Source organism: Oncorhynchus mykiss, chromosome 1 (genome assembly GCF_013265735.2).
Source record: "Oncorhynchus mykiss isolate Arlee chromosome 1, USDA_OmykA_1.1, whole genome shotgun sequence".
Lineage (NCBI taxonomy): Eukaryota > Metazoa > Chordata > Actinopteri > Salmoniformes > Salmonidae > Oncorhynchus > Oncorhynchus mykiss.
In genome coordinates, this window is record NC_048565.1 from 85,685,473 (window position 1) to 85,709,340 (window position 23,868).

Below are 23,868 nucleotides of genomic sequence, written 5' to 3' on the forward strand. Positions count from 1 at the left end.
TGACTGTTGTCTGTCTGATAGAACACGTTTCCACCCTGACTGTTGTCTGTCTGATAGAACACGTTTCAACCCTGTCTGATGTCTGGCTGAGAACACGTTTCCACCCTGACTGTTGTCTGTCTGATAGAACACGTTTCCACCCTGACTGTTGTCTGTCTGATAGAACACGTTTCCACCCTGACTGTTGTCTGTCTGATAGAACACGTTTCAACCCTGTCTGATGTCTGGCTGAGAACACGTTTCCACCCTGACTGTTGTCTGTCTGATAGAACACGTTTCCACCCTGACTGTTGTCTGTCTGATAGAACACGTTTCCACCCTGACTGTTGTCTGTCTGATAGAACACGTTTCCACCCTGACTGTTGTCTGTCTGATAGAACACGTTTCCACCCTGACTGTTGTCTGTCTGATAGAACACGTTTCCACCCTGGCTGTTGTCTGTCTGATAGAACACGTTTCCACCCTGACTGTTGTCTGTCTGATAGAACACGTTTCCACCCTGGCTGTTGTCTGTCTGATAGAACACGTTTCCACCCTGACTGTTGTCTGTCTGATAGAACACGTTTCCACCCTGACTGTTGTCTGTCTGATAGAACACGTTTCCACCCTGACTGTTGTCTGTCTGATAGAACACGTTTCCACCCTGACTGTTGTCTGTCTGATAGAACACGTTTCCACCCTGACTGTTGTCTGTCTGATAGAACACGTTTCCACCCTGACTGTTGTCTGTCTGATAGAACACGTTTCAACCCTGTCTGATGTCTGTCTGATAGAACACGTTTCCACCCTGACTGTTGTCTGTCTGATAGAACACGTTTCCACCCTGACTTGAACATGGGTGGCCTTTGCACGCACCCCCCCCCCCCCCCCCCCCCCTTCACAATTGGTAAAATTGTATGACCAGAAGTGAAGCTGTATCTTCTGGTTCTCAAATTGGGTTTGATCTCATGCTGGCCCACTGTACCTTCCTAGGGGGCCTGATCTCATGCTGGCCCACTGTACCTTCCTAGGGGGCCTGATCTCATGCTGGCCCACTGTACCTTCCTAGGGGGCTTGATCTCATGCTGGCCCACTGTACCTTCCTAGGGGGCCTGATCTCATTCTGGCCCACTGTACCTTCCTAGGGGGCCTGATCTCATGCTGGCCCACTGTACCTTCCTAGGGGGCTTGATCTCATGCTGGCCCACTGTACCTTCCTAGGGGGCCTGATCTCATGCTGGCCCACTGTACCTTCCTAGAGGGCTTGATCTCATGCTGGCACACTGTATCTTCCTAGGGGGCTTGATCTCATGCTGGCCCACTGTGCCTTCCTAGGGGGCCTGATCTCATGCTGGCCCACTGTGCCTTCCTAGAGGGCTTGATCTCATGCTGGCACACTGTATCTTCCTAGGGGGCTTGATCTCATGCTGGCCCACTGTGCCTTCCTAGGGGGCCTGATCTCATGCTGGCCCACTGTGCCTTCCTAGGGGTTTTTGTTTCATTAGACATGCTAAAAGTGTTCTCACACACACCTTGTGTTTCCATTTGATGACAATACCTTTGAAGTTAACTCATTGGGGTTAGAGCTGTGTTGCTCAATATTTCCAATATCGTTAGATGCCAGAGAACAATCAACAGGAAAATCTTTAAGAAGATCGTTTGAAAGAAAGTGTTTTACTTTAAAAGTTTGCTGATAGGAGTTTTGTCTGTGGAGTAGCCTTACTGTTATCTGATAGGAGTTTTGTCTGTGGGGTAGCCTTACTGTTATCTGATAGGAGTTTGTCTGTGGGGTAGCCTTACTGTTATCTGATAGGAGTTTTGTCTGTGGAGTAGCCTTACTGTTATCTGATAGGAGTTTGTCTGTGGGGTAGCCTTACTGTTATCTGATAGGAGTTTTGTCTGTGGGGTAGCCTTACTGTTATCTGATAGGAGTTTGTCTGTGGGGTAGCCTTACTGTTATCTGATAGGAGTTTTGTCTGTGGGGTAGCCTTACTGTTATCTGATAGGAGTTTTGTCTGTGGGGTAGCCTTACTGTTATCTGATAGGAGTTTTGTCTGTGGGGTAGCCTTACTGTTATCTGATAGGAGTTTTGTCTGTGGGGTAGCCTTACTGTTATCTGATAGGAGTTTGTCTGTGGGGTAGCCTTACTGTTATCTGATAGGAGTTTGTCTGTGGGGTAGCCTTACTGTTATGTTAGTCCCATCATGTAGCAATATCCAGTGTTCATTTTCAAATTCAATATCTGTGATCCAGTCAGATAACAACAAGCAAGCAATGATATACTGTAAAATGAATCTCAGATTAAATATTTGTTTTTGTTTATTTGTACAGATGTTAGGCTTAGTTTTTAATTAAAAATGGCATGTTTTGATAATCTATCCACTTTGAAGAAATCCTTAGAAATCCTCTTTTGCGTCCCAGTTGGGAGCAAGGGTTTTTGGGGAAAGCTATAATAAGGCCAGAAGAACTTAGTGGAGGGCTGATGTATGCCACTTAATTATTTAGTTGTCTCTCTCTCTACGCTTCCCCTTCTGTCTAGGGGTTAATAATGTGCTACTTTTCTTCACTGGTCAGGTGTTCTCTTCTCCCTCTCATAGCAACATTACATCTGCTTAGGGAGCAGAAGCCTCGTTTACACTAAATATCTGGATGTGCCATTTATGAAAAGAACAGGTACGTATACATAAAATACATGTATTTCTAAACTTGGCGCACGCCGTACATAGGTATGTCTCTCGTTATAAATCAGACCTGTCGTAAAACTGTGCACGTGTGAACGAGAATTATAACTCTGTCAGAAAAACACCCTCCATTCACCTTTTATGGTGACGATAACACCCTTCATTCACCCTTTTGTGGTGACCATAACACCCTTCATTCACCATTTTATGGTGGCCATAAAATTCACCCTTTTATGGTGACGATAACACCCTTCATTCACCCTTTTATGGTGACCATAACACCCTTTTTTTGCTGTATAATGTGGAACTATTGGACTTTGGCCACGGCAGTTTCTGCTTTCTAAAAGAGAGAGCAATGGCAAATTTGATCCCATTTCTCTAGAGGTGTGACGGGGCAGAATGTTTTCATCTATTACAGGGACTTTTCATATCTAAACATGCTGCCTAAAGCCAGTGCCAAACACTTGATTGATTGTATTTTAGAAACAAGTTCAAAGTAAAATGCTACCACCCACACTTCTATGGAAAAGATAAATAGTTGTTGACTATTTAGTTTGTCAATAGATTGTGTTTCTATCTGCGTTGGTACAGAGGCTCTGAGATGAAGTAGGTTTATGATGTCACGCCTACCCATACTGTCACATCTTTTACATCAACTACCAGTACTGGGTTTGTACTGGGTTTGCACAATGTACTGGGTTTGCACAATGTTTCTATATTTTACATCAACTACCAGTCTATGTACTGGGTTTGCACAATGTTTCTGTCTTTTACATCAACTACCAGTCTATGTACTGGGTTTGCACAATGTTTCTATCTTTTACATCAACTACCAGTCTATGTACTGGGTTTGCACAATGTTTCTATATTTTACATCAACTACCAGTCTATGTACTGGGTTTGCACAATGTTTCTGTCTTTTACATCAACTACCAGTCTATGTACTGGGTTTGCACAATGTTTCTATATTTTACATCAACTACCAGTCTATGTACTGGGTTTGCACAATGTTTCTGTCTTTTACATCAACTACCAGTCTATGTACTGGGTTTGCACAATGTTTCTGTCTTTTACATCAACTACCAGTCTATGTACTGGGTTTGCACAATGTTTCTGTCTTTTACATCAACTACCAGTCTATGTACTGGGTTTGCACAATGTTTCTGTCTTTTACATCAACTACCAGTCTATGTACTGGGTTTGCACAATGTTTCTGTCTTTTACATCAACTACCAGTCTATGTACTGGGTTTGCACAATGTTTCTGTCTTTTACATCAACTACCAGTCTATGTACTGGGTTTGCACAATGTTTCTATATTTTACATCAACTACCAGTCTATGTACTGGGTTTGCACAATGTTTCTGTCTTTTACATCAACTACCAGTCTATGTACTGGGTTTGCACAATGTTTCTATCTTTTACATCAGCTACCAGTCTATGTACTGGGTTTGCACAATGTTTCTATCTTTTACATCAACTACCAGTCTATGTACTGGGTTTGCACAATGTTTCTATCTTTTACATCAACTACCAGTCTATGTACTGGGTTTGCACAATGTTTCTATATTTTACATCAACTACCAGTCTATGTACTGGGTTTGCACAATGTTTCTATCTTTTACATCAACTACCAGTCTATGTACTGGGTTTGCACAATGTTTCTATCTTTTACATCAACTACCAGTCTATGTACTGGGTTTGCACAATGTTTCTATCTTTTACATCAACTACCAGTCTATGTACTGGGTTTGCACAATGTTTCTATCTTTTACATCAACTACCAGTCTATGTACTGGGTTTGCACAATGTTTCTGTCTTTTACATCAGCTACCAGTCTATGTACTGGGTTTGCACAATGTTTCCATTTTTTGCATTAACCTTTGCTGTATCTGGCAAAGGACTGGGACAGTTTCTGAAAGAGTAAAGGATGGCAAATGGTTGTGGAGCTGTCAGCACAACGTTTTAACCCCCCCCCCCCCCCAATATCACCCATTTGCACAAAAGACTTACTGGCCTGCCTGCATTACAAATCGCCAACCACTAGTGAATGTGCATACATGGTCTAAAGTTTGTGTGGAGGAAAGGGCATTCTCACTCCAAGTTCAGTTTTTATGAATGCCAACTTTTGCGGGAAAAATGGCGCAAATGTTTTGGGGTTTATTTTGTACGTACGCAATGTTTATAAATGAGGCCTATCTATCAACTATTTTTGCATTTGACTTAGCCTACCTGAAGTGTTTGACTATTCCTGCACTTTTGGTACCATTCTATTGGGTCCATTGCGCCAGGAAAGCTGCCAAGCTGAAGTAAGCCCATCCAAAAGTATTTGAACCCAACACTGGTCTGTTCAAGAGTAATGGAAGATCTGCTGTAATGTGGTGTGACCTATTCCCTGAGTATCTTAATATTCATAGTGTTATGATGAATGTGTGTGTGTGTGGCACAATGGAACAATATAATTAGTTCCCCATATGCACATAATGCCTAGTGGCAGGAAGCTGTGCACTAGTTTCCTTTCCAGCCATTTGTTTCTTGTCAGCAATCAGCCTAGAGTAGACTGATCCACACTGAGGTAACTCAGCCTAGAGTAGACTGATCCTCACGGAGGTAACTCGACCTAGAGTAGACTGATCCTCACGGAGGTAACTCAGCCTAGAGTAGACTGATCCTCACTGAGGTAACTCAGCCTAGAGTAGACTGATCCTCACAGAGGTAACTCAGCCTAGAGTAGACTGATCCACATTGAGGTAACTCAGCCTAGAGTAGACTGATCCTCACGGAGGTAACTCGACCTAGAGTAGACTGATCCTCACGGAGGTAACTCAGCCTAGAGTAGACTGATCCTCACTGAGGTAACTCAGCCTAGAGTAGACTGATCCTCACAGAGGTAACTCAGCCTAGAGTAGACTGATCCACACTGAGGTAACTCAGCCTAGAGTAGACTGATCCTCACAGAGGTAACTCAGCCTAGAGTAGACTGATCCACACTGAGGTAACTCGGCCTAGAGTAGACTGATCCTCACGGAGGTAACTCGGCCTAGAGTAGACTGATCCTCACTGAGGTAACTCGGCCTAGAGTAGACTGATCCTCACAGAAGTAACTCAGCCTAGAGTAGACTGGTCCTCACTGAGGTAACTCGGCCTAGAGTAGACTGATCCTCACTGAGGTAACTCGGCACTGATCCTCACTGAGGTAACTCGGCACTGATCCTCACTGAGGTAACTCGGCACTGATCCTCACTGAGGTAACTCGACACTGATCCTCACTGAGGTAACTCGGCCTAGAGTAGACTGATCCTCACTGAGGTACCTCGGCCTAGAGTAGACTGATCCTCACTGAGGTAACTCAGCCTAGAGTAGACTGGTCCTCACTGAGGTAACTCCGCCTAGAGTAGACTGATCCATCCTCAGGTAACTCGGCCTAGAGTAGACTGATCCTCACTGAGGTAACTCAGCACTGATCCTCACTGAGGTAACTCGGCCTAGAGTAGACTGATCCTCACGGAGGTAACTCGGCCTAGAGTAGACTGATTCTCACTGAGGTAACTCGGCCTAGAGTAGACTGATCCTCACTGAGGTAACTCGGCCTAGAGTAGACTGATCCTCACAGAGGTAACTCAGCCTAGAGTAGACTGATCCTCACTGAGGTAACTCGGCCTAGAGTAGACTGATCCTCACGGAGGTAACTCGGCCTAGAGTAGACTGATCCTCACTGAGGTAACTCGGCCTAGAGTAGACTGATCCTCACTGAGGTAACTCGGCACTGATCCTCACTGAGGTAACTCGGCACTGATGCTCACTGAGGTAACTCGACACTGATCCTCACTGAGGTAACTCGGCCTAGAGTAGACTGATCCTCACTGAGGTACCTCGGCCTAGAGTAGACTGATCCTCACTGAGGTAACTCAGCCTAGAGTAGACTGGTCCTCACTGAGGTAACTCGGCCTAGAGTAGACTGATCCTCACTGAGGTGACTCGCCACTGATCCTCACTGAGGTAACTCAGCACTGATCCTCACTGAGGTAACTCGGCCTAGAGTAGACTGATCCTCACGGAGGTAACTCGGCCTAGAGTAGACTGATCCTCACTGAGGTAACTCGGCCTAGAGTAGACTGATCCTCACTGAGGTAACTCGGCCTAGAGTAGACTGATCCTCACAGAGGTAACTCAGCCTAGAGTAGACTGATCCTCACTGAGGTAACTCGGCCTAGAGTAGACTGATCCTCACGGAGGTAACTCGGCCTAGAGTAGACTGATCCTCACTGAGGTAAATCGGCCTAGAGTAGACTGATCCTCACTGAGGTAACTCGGCCTAGAGTAGACTGATCCTCACTGAGGTAACTCGGCCAAGCTGTAAACGAGTGTAAACAAACACCTGAGTGGAGCAGTGAGCACTGGCTTATTGAAACAAATGTCCTGTCACAGACACTGCTGGAGGAGAAACAGGAATCTCTAACACATTGACTAGCATGTGTCTCTCCACTGTGTGTGTGTTGGCACTGGCTTCTGTGTAGGAGCCTGATGTATTCCTAAGGCCATGAACTCACCACTAAGAACCATTGTCAGGTGACAAGTCTAACTTAGTGAACTGGGCGACTGACTCAAATGCTGACAGATGAGAGTCCATATTTTACATGCTGTCTATTCACACCCAGACAGTCCAAACCCAGCAGGGTGATTTAGTAGAGCAGTGTAACCCATCGTTGTAATGTAAAAAAACACAGCATTATAAACTGGGTGGTTCCTGCCCTGAATGCTGATTGGCTGACAACCATGGTATATCAGACTGTATACCATGGGTATGACAAAACATTTATTTTTACTGCTGTAATTACGTTGATGACCAGTTTATAATAGCAATATGGCACCTCGGGGGTTTGTGGTATATGGCCAATATACCACGGCTAAGGGCTGTGTCCAGGCACTTCGTGATGCGTTGTGCATAAGAACAGCCCTTAGCCGTGGTATATTGGCCATATACCACACCCCCTCATGCCTTATTGCTTAATTATACCCCCCTATTACTGGTGCCTTCAGAAAGTATTCATACCCCTTGACTTATTCCACATTCTGTGGTTACACTCTGAATTACAAAATGTATTTAATGTGTTTCTCACCCATCTACACACACTACCCCATAATGACACACACTACCCCATAATGACACACACTACCCATAATGACACACACTACCCCATAATGACACACACTACCCCATAATGACACACACTACCCCATAATGACACACACTACCCCATAATGACACACACTACCCCATAATGACACACACTACCCCATAATGACACACACTACCCCATAATGACACACACTACCCCATAATGACACACACTAGCCCATAATGACAAAGTGAAATGTTTCTCTCCCATCTACACACACTAGCCCGTAATGACAAAGTGAAATGTTTCTCTCCCATCTACACACACTAGCCCATAATGACAAAGTGAAATGTTTTTCTCACCCATCTACACACACTAGCCCATAATGACAAAGTGAAATGTATCTCACCCATCTACACACACTAGCCCATAATGACAAAGTGAAATGTTTTTCTCACCCATCTACACACACTAGCCCATAATGACAAAGTGAAATGTATCTCACCCATCTACACACACTACCCCATAATGACAAAGTGAAATGTTTCTCTCCCATCTACACACACTAGCCCATAATGACAAAGTGAAATGTTTCTCTCCCATCTACACACACTACCCCATAATGACAAAGTGAAATGTTTCTCTCCCATCTACACACACTAGCCCATAATGACAAAGTGAAATGTTTTTCTCACCCATCTACACACACTAGCCCATAATGACAAAGTGAAATGTATCTCACCCATCTACACACACTAGCCCATAATGACAAAGTGAAATGTTTTTCTCACCCATCTACACACACTAGCCCATAATGACAAAGTGAAATGTATCTCACCCATCTACACACACTAGCCCATAATGACAAAGTGAAATGTTTTTCTCACCCATCTACACACACTAGCCCATAATGACACACACTAGCCCATAATGACAAAGTGAAATGTTTCTCTCCCATCTACACACACTAGCCCGTAATGACAAAGTGAAATGTTTCTCTCCCATCTACACACACTAGCCCATAATGACAAAGTGAAATGTTTTTCTCACCCATCTACACACACTAGCCCATAATGACAAAGTGAAATGTATCTCACCCATCTACACACACTAGCCCATAATGACAAAGTGAAATGTTTTTCTCACCCATCTACACACACTACCCCATAATGACAAAGTGAAATGTTTCTCTCCCATCTACACACACTACCCCATAATGACAAAGTGAAATGTTTCTCTCCCATCTACACACACTAGCCCATAATGACAAAGTGAAATGTTTCTCTCCCATCTACACACACTAGCCCATAATGACAAAGTGAAATGTTTCTCTCCCATCTACACACACTACCCCATAATGACAAAGTGAAATGTTTCTCACCCATCTACACACACTACCCCATAATGACACACACTACCCCATAATGACAAAGTGAAATGTATCTCACTCATCTACACACACTAGCCCATAATGACACACACTAGCCCATAATGACACACACTAGCCCATAATGACACACACTAGCCCATAATGACACACACTAGCCCATAATGACACACACTACCCCATAATGACACACACTACCCCATAATGACACACACTAGCCCATAATGACACACACTACCCCATAATGACACACACTACCCCATAATGACACACACTAGCCCATAATGACACACACTACCCCATAATGACACACACTAGCCCATAATGACACACACTAGCCCATAATGACACACAGTACCCCATAATGACACACACTACCCCATAATGACACACACTACCCCATAATGACACACACTACCCCATAATGACACACACTAGCCCATAATGACACACACTACCCCATAATGACACACACTACCCCATAATGACACACACTAGCCCATAATGACACACACTAGCCCATAATGACACACACTACCCCATAATGACACACACTAGCCCATAATGACACACACTAGCCCATAATGACACACACTAGCCCATAATGACACACACTACCCCATAATGACACACACTACCCCATAATGACACACACTACCCCATAATGACACACACTACCCCATAATGACACACACTACCCCATAATGACACACACTACCCCATAATGACACACACTACCCCATATTGACACACACTACCCCATAATGACACACACTACCCCATAATGACACACACTAGCCCATAATGACAAAGTGAAATGTTTCTCTCCCATCTACACACACTAGCCCGTAATGACAAAGTGAAATGTTTCTCTCCCATCTACACACACTAGCCCATAATGACAAAGTGAAATGTTTTTCTCACCCATCTACACACACTAGCCCATAATGACAAAGTGAAATGTATCTCACCCATCTACACACACTAGCCCATAATGACAAAGTGAAATGTTTTTCTCACCCATCTACACACACTAGCCCATAATGACAAAGTGAAATGTATCTCACCCATCTACACACACTACCCCATAATGACAAAGTGAAATGTTTCTCTCCCATCTACACACACTAGCCCATAATGACAAAGTGAAATGTTTCTCTCCCATCTACACACACTACCCCATAATGACAAAGTGAAATGTTTCTCTCCCATCTACACACACTAGCCCATAATGACAAAGTGAAATGTTTTTCTCACCCATCTACACACACTAGCCCATAATGACAAAGTGAAATGTATCTCACCCATCTACACACACTAGCCCATAATGACAAAGTGAAATGTTTTTCTCACCCATCTACACACACTAGCCCATAATGACAAAGTGAAATGTATCTCACCCATCTACACACACTAGCCCATAATGACAAAGTGAAATGTTTTTCTCACCCATGTACACACACTAGCCCATAATGACACACACTAGCCCATAATGACAAAGTGAAATGTTTCTCTCCCATCTACACACACTAGCCCGTAATGACAAAGTGAAATGTTTCTCTCCCATCTACACACACTAGCCCATAATGACAAAGTGAAATGTTTTTCTCACCCATCTACACACACTAGCCCATAATGACAAAGTGAAATGTATCTCACCCATCTACACACACTAGCCCATAATGACAAAGTGAAATGTTTTTCTCACCCATCTACACACACTACCCCATAATGACAAAGTGAAATGTTTCTCTCCCATCTACACACACTACCCCATAATGACAAAGTGAAATGTTTCTCTCCCATCTACACACACTAGCCCATAATGACAAAGTGAAATGTTTCTCTCCCATCTACACACACTAGCCCATAATGACAAAGTGAAATGTTTCTCTCCCATCTACACACACTACCCCATAATGACAAAGTGAAATGTTTCTCTCCCATCTACACACACTAGCCCGTAATGACAAAGTGAAATGTTTCTCTCCCATCTACACACACTAGCCCATAATGACAAAGTGAAATGTTTTTCTCACCCATCTACACACACTAGCCCATAATGACAAAGTGAAATGTATCTCACCCATCTACACACACTAGCCCATAATGACAAAGTGAAATGTTTTTCTCACCCATCTACACACACTAGCCCATAATGACAAAGTGAAATGTATCTCACCCATCTACACACACTACCCCATAATGACAAAGTGAAATGTTTCTCTCCCATCTACACACACTAGCCCATAATGACAAAGTGAAATGTTTCTCTCCCATCTACACACACTACCCCATAATGACAAAGTGAAATGTTTCTCTCCCATCTACACACACTAGCCCATAATGACAAAGTGAAATGTTTTTCTCACCCATCTACACACACTAGCCCATAATGACAAAGTGAAATGTATCTCACCCATCTACACACACTAGCCCATAATGACAAAGTGAAATGTTTTTCTCACCCATCTACACACACTAGCCCATAATGACAAAGTGAAATGTATCTCACCCATCTACACACACTAGCCCATAATGACAAAGTGAAATGTTTTTCTCACCCATCTACACACACTAGCCCATAATGACACACACTAGCCCATAATGACAAAGTGAAATGTTTCTCTCCCATCTACACACACTAGCCCGTAATGACAAAGTGAAATGTTTCTCTCCCATCTACACACACTAGCCCATAATGACAAAGTGAAATGTTTTTCTCACCCATCTACACACACTAGCCCATAATGACAAAGTGAAATGTATCTCACCCATCTACACACACTAGCCCATAATGACAAAGTGAAATGTTTTTCTCACCCATCTACACACACTACCCCATAATGACAAAGTGAAATGTTTCTCTCCCATCTACACACACTACCCCATAATGACAAAGTGAAATGTTTCTCTCCCATCTACACACACTAGCCCATAATGACAAAGTGAAATGTTTCTCTCCCATCTACACACACTAGCCCATAATGACAAAGTGAAATGTTTCTCTCCCATCTACACACACTACCCCATAATGACAAAGTGAAATGTTTCTCACCCATCTACACACACTACCCCATAATGACACACACTACCCCATAATGACAAAGTGAAATGTATCTCACTCATCTACACACACTAGCCCATAATGACACACACTAGCCCATAATGACACACACTAGCCCATAATGACACACACTAGCCCATAATGACACACACTAGCCCTTAATGACACACACTACCCCATAATGACACACACTACCCCATAATGACACACACTAGCCCATAATGACACACACTACCCCATAATGACACACACTACCCCATAATGACACACACTAGCCCATAATGACACACACTACCCCATAATGACACACACTAGCCCATAATGACACACACTAGCCCATAATGACACACAGTACCCCATAATGACACACACTACCCCATAATGACACACACTACCCCATAATGACACACACTACCCCATAATGACACACACTAGCCCATAATGACACACACTACCCCATAATGACACACACTACCCCATAATGACACACACTAGCCCATAATGACACACACTAGCCCATAATGACACACACTACCCCATAATGACACACACTAGCCCATAATGACACACACTAGCCCATAATGACACACACTAGCCCATAATGACACACACTACCCCATAATGACACACACTACCCCATAATGACACACACTACCCCATAATGACACACACTACCCCATAATGACACACACTACCCCATAATGACACACACTACCCCATAATGACACACACTACCCCATAATGACACACACTACCCCATAATGACACACACTAGCCCATAATGACAAAGTGAAATGTTTCTCTCCCATCTACACACACTAGCCCGTAATGACAAAGTGAAATGTTTCTCTCCCATCTACACACACTAGCCCATAATGACAAAGTGAAATGTTTTTCTCACCCATCTACACACACTAGCCCATAATGACAAAGTGAAATGTATCTCACCCATCTACACACACTACCCCATAATGACAAAGTGAAATGTTTCTCTCCCATCTACACACACTAGCCCATAATGACAAAGTGAAATGTTTCTCTCCCATCTACACACACTACCCCATAATGACAAAGTGAAATGTTTCTCTCCCATCTACACACACTAGCCCATAATGACAAAGTGAAATGTTTTTCTCACCCATCTACACACACTAGCCCATAATGACAAAGTGAAATGTATCTCACCCATCTACACACACTAGCCCATAATGACAAAGTGAAATGTTTTTCTCACCCATCTACACACACTAGCCCATAATGACAAAGTGAAATGTATCTCACCCATCTACACACACTAGCCCATAATGACAAAGTGAAATGTTTTTCTCACCCATGTACACACACTAGCCCATAATGACACACACTAGCCCATAATGACAAAGTGAAATGTTTCTCTCCCATCTACACACACTAGCCCGTAATGACAAAGTGAAATGTTTCTCTCCCATCTACACACACTAGCCCATAATGACAAAGTGAAATGTTTTTCTCACCCATCTACACACACTAGCCCATAATGACAAAGTGAAATGTATCTCACCCATCTACACACACTAGCCCATAATGACAAAGTGAAATGTTTTTCTCACCCATCTACACACACTACCCCATAATGACAAAGTGAAATGTTTCTCTCCCATCTACACACACTACCCCATAATGACAAAGTGAAATGTTTCTCTCCCATCTACACACACTAGCCCATAATGACAAAGTGAAATGTTTCTCTCCCATCTACACACACTAGCCCATAATGACAAAGTGAAATGTTTCTCTCCCATCTACACACACTACCCCATAATGACAAAGTGAAATGTTTCTCACCCATCTACACACACTACCCCATAATGACACACACTACCCCATAATGACAAAGTGAAATGTATCTCACTCATCTACACACACTAGCCCATAATGACACACACTAGCCCATAATGACACACACTAGCCCATAATGACACACACTAGCCCATAATGACACACACTACCCCATAATGACACACACTACCCCATAATGACACACACTAGCCCATAATGACACACACTACCCCATAATGACACACACTACCCCATAATGACACACACTAGCCCATAATGACACACACTACCCCATAATGACACACACTAGCCCATAATGACACACACTAGCCCATAATGACACACAGTACCCCATAATGACACACACTACCCCATAATGACACACACTACCCCATAATGACACACACTACCCCATAATGACACACACTAGCCCATAATGACACACACTACCCCATAATGACACACACTACCCCATAATGACACACACTAGCCCATAATGACACACACTAGCCCATAATGACACACACTACCCCATAATGACACACACTAGCCCATAATGACACACACTAGCCCATAATGACACACACTAGCCCATAATGACACACACTACCCCATAATGACACACACTACCCCATAATGACACACACTACCCCATAATGACACACACTACCCCATAATGACACACACTAGCCCATAATGACACACACTAGCCCATAATGACACACACTACCCCATAATGACACACACTACCCCATAATGACACACACTAGCCCATAATGACAAAGTGAAATGTTTCTCACTCATCTACACACACTAGCCCATAATGACACACACTAGCCCATAATGACAAAGTGAAAACATGTTTTTAGAAATGTTTATTCTGTATTTCATTTTCAATACATTTGAAATCTCATTTGCATAATTATTCACACCCCTGAGGCAATACATGTTAGAATCACCATTGGCTGTGATTCCATCTGTGAGTCTTTCTTGGTAAGTTTCTAAGAGCTTCGTACACCTGGATTGTACAATATTTGCACATTATTCTTTAAAAATGATTTGTTGGTTAATCATTGCTAAACAGCCTTTTTCAAGTCTTGCCATAGATTTTCAAGCCGATTTTAAGATAAAACTGTAACTCGGCCACTCAGGAACATTCAATGTTGTCTTGGTAAGCAACTCCAGTGTAGATTTGGCCTTGTGTTTTAGGTTATTGTCCTGCTGAAAGGTGAAATTGTCTACCAGTGTCTGTTGGAAAACAGACTGAACCCGGTTTTCCGCTAGGATTTTTCCTGTGCCTAGTTCTATTCCGTTTATTTGTATCCTAAAAATCTCCCTAGACCTTGCCGATGACAAGCATACCCATTACTGCCACCACCACCATGCTGTAAAATATGAAGAGTGGTACTCAGTGATGTGTTGTGTTGGGTTTTCCCCAAACATAACACTTTGTATTCAGGACATAAAGTGCATTTCTTTGCTGCAGTTTTACTTTAGTGCCTTATTTCAAACAGGATGCATGTTTTGGAATATGTTTTATTCTGTACAGGCTTCCTTCTTTTCACAATATGTTAGTATTGTGGAGAAACTACAATCCATCCTCAGTTTTCTCCTCACACAGCCATTAAACTGTGTAACTATTGGTCAGAACATTGTGCTATATAAGGAATCCATTTGGAACAGTCTGTCTCAGAAGTGTTTCTCTACTGTAAGGTAGTTATTTGTGGGTTTATGGGCTGTCTTCACTCACATCCATTAGCTTCAGAGAGAGAAGCTGTCTCTCACTCACACACACACACACACACACACACACACACACACACACACACACACACACACACACACACACACACACACACACACACACACACACACAGGTTAAAATAATTGTGTTCCTCCTCTCCTTTTAGTGTGTTCCCTATGTCTCCTCCATTCGATGAATTCCTAATGTTGAAGAATGTAAGAGTCTTGCCTAAAAAAGGCTGCTGGCACACAGCAACAACTAAACAAGAAAGCAAACTCACTCTGCATCCTGTGAAAAATCTAGACCTTGGTATCTCCCGAGAGGGGTGGGTTGACTAGCACTCTTCATACACGCAGCAGCTGCAATAGCTTCACTGGTTTTGGTGGGATAAAAGCTTCTTCTGGAGTGATATTTACATTAGAGTTGAGTGGGGAGGGAGGGGGGGGGGGTTGTGTGCCATGGAGTTATGACTTACCCTGCCTCTTCTTTTTCCACTACTGTTCCTGTTGGAAGTGAAATTGTCCTGTTTCTGTTAGTGTAGAGTGATTAACCGACATTTCCGTTATTGATTTATTGTTGTTGTAATTTTTACCCCTTTTTTCTCCCCAATTTCGTGATTACGATCTTGTCTCATCGCTGCAACATTTATTTTCTGTAAGCTCAATGTGCACATCACACAGTTTCTCCAGAGATAAATCAGATCCAGCCTGAACTGTGCAATGTAGTAGGGAGTTGTAGTTTCTCCAGAGATAAATCAGATCCAGCCTGAACTGTGCAATGTAGTAGGAAGTTGTAGTTTCCAACAGGCCTATATGTGACCCAGCACATCTTTTCAGTCTATGTCGCAACATTTATAATGGTGTTTTTTACATTGGATAAAGATAGAGACTCAGAGCTAGAACATGTAATATCATACACTGCAGTTGAGGAACAATGGGAATGCAATTCTGCTTTGAAAGTTGATCAACTTGTAACCTCACTTTTGAGAAAATGGCCCTTGAATATTTTGGTATACCTACAGGAGAGCTCTTTGTCTACACCCATTTATCATCTTTCACACCCTCTTAAGCCTTAGCCCCACCCATCTCTTTAAGGATTCACATGTGAGGCCATGTGCTAAACAGTAAGGAAGTGTAGTATAAATAACCAAAGATTTCAAAACTAAATGTGGTAAAAGTAGTAGCCTACAATAGGGAAAACTCTATCTAGTTCTTGGCCTACATCCTGATCTGACTTTGGTGCAGGTCATGTTGTTCTTCACTTTACCGTCTCTGGTAAACACACACTATATCAATACAGTTCATTTGTCACATTCACAGGATACAGCAGGGTTAAACGGTACAGTTACTTGCATAACAGAAAGTGTCCAGGTATAAATATTTGTATCATTATTAGATGATGCTCACCCAGACACACTTGTATAAATTGATGGGTCATGTGAAAGAAACACACCCCCAGCCACATGTAGCTAAGTGGATGGGTCACTGTTGTCTAGACATTGTACACATGTTCATGAAATACAATAGATGGCCGTAATCACCCCCAGACACACCTGGCTAACTTGACGGGCCATGTGAGAGAGAGGCTACAACCACCCCACAGCCACGTCTAGATGAGTGAATGGGTCTCTACAGAAGGTGTACTGTGAAATGGTTACACAGCGCTGTGAAAAAGGATCCGTTTTGTCTTTTACATCACAAATGGTCTAATAAGTTTACATGATTCTAGATGAATAGTCCTGCTCTTAGTGAGCCTTCCTTTGGAGGTGATTAGACTAATACATGTACATGATTCTAGATGAATAGCCCTGCTCTTAGTGAGCCTTCCTTTGGAGGTGATTAGACTAATACATGTACATGATTCTAGATGAATAGTCCTGCTCTTAGTGAGCCTTCCTTTGGAGGTGATTAGACTAATACATGTACATGATTCTAGATGAATAGTCCTGCTCTTAAAGAGCCTTCCTTTGGAGGTGATTAGACTAATACATGTACATGATTCTAGATGAATAGTCCTGCTCTTAGTGAGCCTTCCTTTGGAGGTGATTAGACTAATACATGTACATGATTCTAGATGAATAGTCCTGCTCTTAAAGAGCCTTCCTTTGGAGGTGATTAGACTAATACATTTACATGATTCTAGATGAATAGTCCTGCTCTTAGTGAGCCTTCCTTTGGAGGTGATTAGACTATAGGTCTCCATGGACACAACATGAGTCCCTCTAGTTGTCTAGAATGACTAACCTCTTCAATATGATGCTGATTGCTGTGCATCTGTTGGGCATGTTCATGCTACTAGGTGGATGATGGCCACTGCAGAGCCCCAACAGTAATCTATTGCACTGATTTAATGTTGTTTGTTTGTTTGTTTGTTATTGACAATGAGAGGCATCCAAGCTAATAAACATCTCTGTCATCATATTCTTGAAGAATACTTTTATCAAATCATGTTTGCGAGTCGAGGAGGGAGCCTCATTGTTAGATGTATCCCAGTAGTGAAATAGAGCTTTGTGTTATGTATGCTACTCTGTGTCTGAGTGCAGGAAAGGAATGGACTGGAGAATACAGCTGCTTTGATCTGGTGAAGTAATGGGGATGTGATGATCATAGTGTACTGTCTGACAGAGAGGGATGGATAGAGAGAGACTATTTGATAGTATTTTATAGTTTTGCATTTTAATTTCACAAAATGTCCATATCTGCAGTAATTTTGTAATGATAGTGTTTCACAGTATTACTTACATGCCAGTGTTGTGATCGGCTGTGACATTCGTCTATTGATTTCTCCCGCCGGCATCTGTGGGAAAGCTGTTCTGACTTTGGCTGTCATATATATATATATATATATATATATATATATATATATATATATATATATATATATATACAGTGCCTTGCGAAAGTATTCGGCCCCCTTTAACTTTGCGACCTTTTGCCACATTTCAGTCTTCAAACATAAAGATATAAAACTGTATTTTTTTGTGAAGAATCAACAACAAGTGGGACACAATCATGAAGTGGAACGACATTTATTGGATATTTCAAACTTTTTTAACAAATCAAAAACTGAAAAATTGGGCGTGCAAAATTATTTGGGGGAGGGATTTCCACTAGATTACACAACCAGGAAACGATAGCGGGATTTCCACTAGATAACACAACCAGGAAACGATAGAGGGATTTCCACTAGATAACACAACCACCTAGTCAAAACATCTTTCCCATTTCGAGGCCAATATCACAAACAATCAAATCAAATTGTATTTGTCACATGCACCAAATACAACAGGACCTTAACATGAACTGCTTACTTACAAGCCCTTAACCATCAATGCAGATTTAATAAAGTATTTACAAAATAAACTAATGTAAAGTAAATAATAAAATGGTAATACTTTTACTGAGTCAATGTACCTCAACAGGTCAGGTTGACAGGTTGACTCGGTACCGAGTCAAATTACCTCAACAAGTCAGGTTGACAGGTTGACTCGGTACCGAGTCAAATGACCTCGACAGGTCAGTCGAGGTAATTTGTACATGTAGGTAGGTGTAAAGTGACTATGCATAGATAATAAGCAGTGAGTAGTAGCAGTGTCAAAACAAAGGGGGGGGGGGGGGGGGGGGGGGAGAGCCAAATATTCCAGGTAGCCATTTGATTAAGTGTTCAGCAGTCTTATGGCTTGGGGGTAGAAGCTGTTAAGGAGCCTTTTGGACCTAGACTTGGCGCTCCGGTACCGCTTCTGGTAATCTGTCTGGCCCCGCGGCCTTGTGAATGTTGACCTGTTTAAAGGTCTTGCTCACATCTGCTACGGAGATCGTGATCACACATTCGTCCGGAGCAGCTGGTGCTCTCATGCATCCTTCAGTGTTGCTTGCCTCGAAGCGAGCATAAAAGGCAGTTAGATTTGATTTGATTTAGCCCGTCTGGTAGGCTTGCATCACTGGGCAGCTCGCGGCTGGGTTTCCCTTTGTAGTAATAGTTGGAAACCCTGCCACATATATACATACGTACAGTCACTGTGGGGATGACGTTGTTGATGCACTTTATGATGAAGGCGGTGGTATGAGATGGTATACACCTCAATGCCATTCATCCGGGATGAATCCCGGGAGATATTCCAGTCTGTTCTAGCAAAACGGTCCTGTAGTAGCTTTGCAACCGCGTCATTTGACCACTTCCGTATTGAGCGAGTCACTGGTACTTCCTGCTTTACTTTAGTTTTTAAGCAGAAATCAGGAGGATATAATTCTGGTCAGATTTGCCAAATGGAGGGTGAGGGAGAGCTTTGTATGTGTCTCTGTGTGTCGAGAAAGGTCTATAGTTTTTTTTATTCTTCTGGTTGCACATGTGACATGCTGGTAGAAATGAGGTAAAACGTATTTAAGTTTGCCTGCATTAAAGTCCCCGGCCACTAGGAGCGCCACTTCTGGATGAGCATTTAGCCACTTGCCTACGAATTCTCACAAGGCACCCTGATCTGCACCCCTGTATCTCCTTCTTTTCTTAATGCAAATGACTGGGATTTGGACCTTGTCCGGGAGCAACATTATATCCTTTGCATCAGACTCATTAAAGGGAAAATCTTTGTCCAGTTCGAGGGGAGTAGTCGCTGTTCTGTTCAGAAACTATTTTCGGGTCATGAAAGATGGTAGCATGAACATTATGTACCAAATAAGTTACAAGCAATGCGAAAAAACACATTTTCACTGCACTGGTGCGTAAGTAATACTGTGAAACACTATCATACAACTATTACTGCAGATGTATTATAGACCTTTTCTGAAATCACAATGCAGCACCTTTAACAAGAACGCAAAGGGAATGTGAAAGATTTTGAGAGAGAGCGTTTTTATTCCCCTCACGGCCTGGAGACCGTCAGATACTTTCAGCAGCTGTTGTTAGCACATTAGATGTTGTTTTGCTGTGCCAACAACTTCTGGCCTCTGGAAGGGTCCTCTGCTATTTCACACATCTTTGTTGTACTCAGAACTTTGTGTTTATGTTTAGCTATGGAAACATTGAAGGGTGGTTTCCCGAACACAGATTCAGCCTGATCCTGGACTAAAAAGCATTTTTAATGGGGATTCTCCGTTGAGTGTGCTTTTTAGTTCAGGAGTAGTTTTAGGCCTAATCTGGGTCCAGGAAACTGCCCCTCCACTGAGCCCAACCGATCCCCTCAATGTTTTAATACCATTCCTTTGCCATGTTTTTCTCACATTTTCCCTTGGCATGAATGCTGTTGCTTTCATGGTGCTTTTGACTTCATGGTGACGTAAACTGTGGTCTCGAAAGATATACTTGTACACTGGGTTGTATAACTCCTCAGTCCTCCTCTTACAGCCTGTTGCAGTAATCGGATAATAACACAGCCTGTTGCAGTAATCGGATGATAACACAGCCTGTTGCAGTAATCGGATGATAACACAGCCTGTTGCAGTAATCGGATGATAACACAGCCTGTTGCAGTAATCGGATGATAACACAGCCTGTTGCAGTAATCGGATGATAACACAGCCTGTTGCAGTAATCGGATGATAGCACAGCCTGTTGCAGTAATCGGATGATAACACAGCCTGTTGCAGTAATCGGATGATAACAAAACCACACAACACAGATGGGAGATCTTCTAGGCCTATCTAATCATCAAAAGGCATTAATTCAGTCAACAAGATTTAAAAAATGTAATAAAAATACATTTGTTAATTAAGCAGAGACCACCACTTTATTTTTGACCCTCACGTTGGTCCCCAAAGCAACACTGCACTCTATCAAATGATTCTCAATTTGCATAACCTTCTGAAGAAAAATGATATGTAATGTTAATGTCAATTCTCCACATTTTGCCAATTCAAGTTAATTTAATTCACCCGCAAGATGACTCAAGAAACGTCTTAATATATACTAATATATGTTAATATATACAATTTTCGCAGAAGCTTTTATCCAAAGCAATTTATGGTCATGCGTGTATACATTATACGTATGGGTAGCCCTGGGAATCAAACCCACTATCCTTGTCAATGCAAGCTCCATGCTCTACCAACCCAGCCAGACAGGACCATGTGTTTTCACCATGCTCTACCAGACAGGACCTTGTGTTTTCACCATGCTCTACCAGACAGGACCATGTGTATTCACCATGCTCTACCAGACAGGACCATGTGTATTCACCATGCTCTACCAGACAGGACCATGTGTATTCACCATGCTCTACCAGACAGGACCATGTGTATTCACCATGCTCTACCAGACAGGACCATGTGTTTTCACCATGCTCTACCAGACAGGACCATGTGTTTTCACCATGCTCTACCAGACAGGACCATGTGTATTCACCATGCTCTACCAGACAGGACCATGTGTTTTCACCATGCTCTACCAGACAGGACCATGTGTATTCACCATGCTCTACCAGACAGGACCATGTGTTTTCACCATGCTCTACCAGACAGGACCATGTGTTTTCACCATGCTCTACCAGACAGGACCATGTGTATTCACCATGCTCTACCAGACAGGACCATGTGTTTTCACCATGCTCTACCAGACAGGACCATGTGTATTCACCATGCTCTACCAGACAGGACCATGTGTATTCACCATGCTCTACCAACCCATCCAGACAGGACCTTGTGTATTTGCATTACACAGTCATATGTGAGGCGTTGTAGATCACCCAGCGGACTGAGTTGTCAACCAACGGGAATTCAAAGCCATTGGATTTATGTTAAAAGTACTTTGAATTTTATTTTATTTTTTTAAATAACGATTCCATCAAGTTCTTTACATTCATAACTTTTTGTTAAATCCAAACAGTTATCCACACTGTTTCAACATGATCAGTAGGAAAAACATATATTTTTTGTTTGATTAAAAGTGGAAATGAAGTTGATTCAACTCTCTCTCTCCCTACAGCACTGTACTCTCTCCTCTTGTTCTGTGTCTTCCTGTGGATCCCCTTTGTCTACTTCTATTATGAGGAGAAGGATGATGACAACATCAACAAGTGTTCAGTAAGACTGCTGCTACCTGTCCTCTTACTGTACTCTAGACACACACACACACACACACACACACACACATATCAACAAGTGTTCAGTAAGACTGCGGCTACCCGTCCTCTTACTGTACTCTAGACACACACACGCACACACACACTCACACTCACACACACACACACACACACACACACACACACACACACACACACACACACACACCAACAAGTGTTCAGTAAGACTGCTGCTACCTGTCCTCTTACTGTACTCTAGAGACACACACACACACACACACACACACACGCACATATCAACAAGTGTTCAGTAAGACTGCGGCTACCCGTCCTCTTACTGTACTCTAGACACACACACGCACACACACGCACATGCACACACACACACACGCTCACACTCACACACACACACACACACACACACACACACACACACATTGACCTTGGCTATGAACAGCAGTCACTAGCTGTCTGTCTCTGGATTAAGGAAGGTAAACACTGTATTATTCCTTATTTTGGACTTAATCCCATCGGTCCCACATATCGTGAGAGATTGCATTCCTAGTTTTAAATGTTTGTATTTATTTAACCTTTATTTAACCAGGTAGGCAAGTTGAGAACAAGTTCTCATTTACAATTGCGACCTGGCCAAGATAAAGCAAAGCAGTTCGACACATAATAATACAGTATAAACAAGTCTATATACGATGTGAGCAAATGAGGTGAGATAAGGGAGGTAGAGGCAAAAAAAGGCCATGGTGGCAAGGTAAATACAATATAGCAAGTAAAACACTGACCAACCAGAGGCTGAATGTAAACACATCACTCTCAATTCAGACACTCACTCAATATTAATATATCACAAAATAGATACAGAAGTGATACTTAAAGCTCTATGCTACAAATAAAGCGTACAGTATCCCTATAGAACTACATACTTAGAAAGTGTATAGTATCCCTATAGAACTACATACTGTAGAAAGTGTACAGTATCCCTATAGAACTACATACTGTAGAAAGTGTATAGTATCCCTATAGAACTACATACTGTAGAAAGTGTA

The 23,868-nt window shown here is 42.5% G+C and overlaps 1 protein-coding gene across 3 annotated transcripts in view; it reads left to right on the forward strand.

Annotated features, from left to right (window-relative positions):
- LOC110514631 (lysosomal cobalamin transport escort protein LMBD1) overlaps window positions 1–23,868 on the forward strand; it is a 221,406-nt gene that overhangs the window by 43,870 nt on the left and 153,668 nt on the right. For all 3 annotated transcript variants that reach the window (XM_036987666.1, XM_036987670.1, XM_036987674.1), the window contains exon 4: window positions 22,711–22,808. In XM_036987666.1, the coding sequence (XP_036843561.1) occupies window positions 22,711–22,808 (98 nt within the window). The remainder of the gene's footprint in view (window positions 1–22,710; window positions 22,809–23,868) is intronic.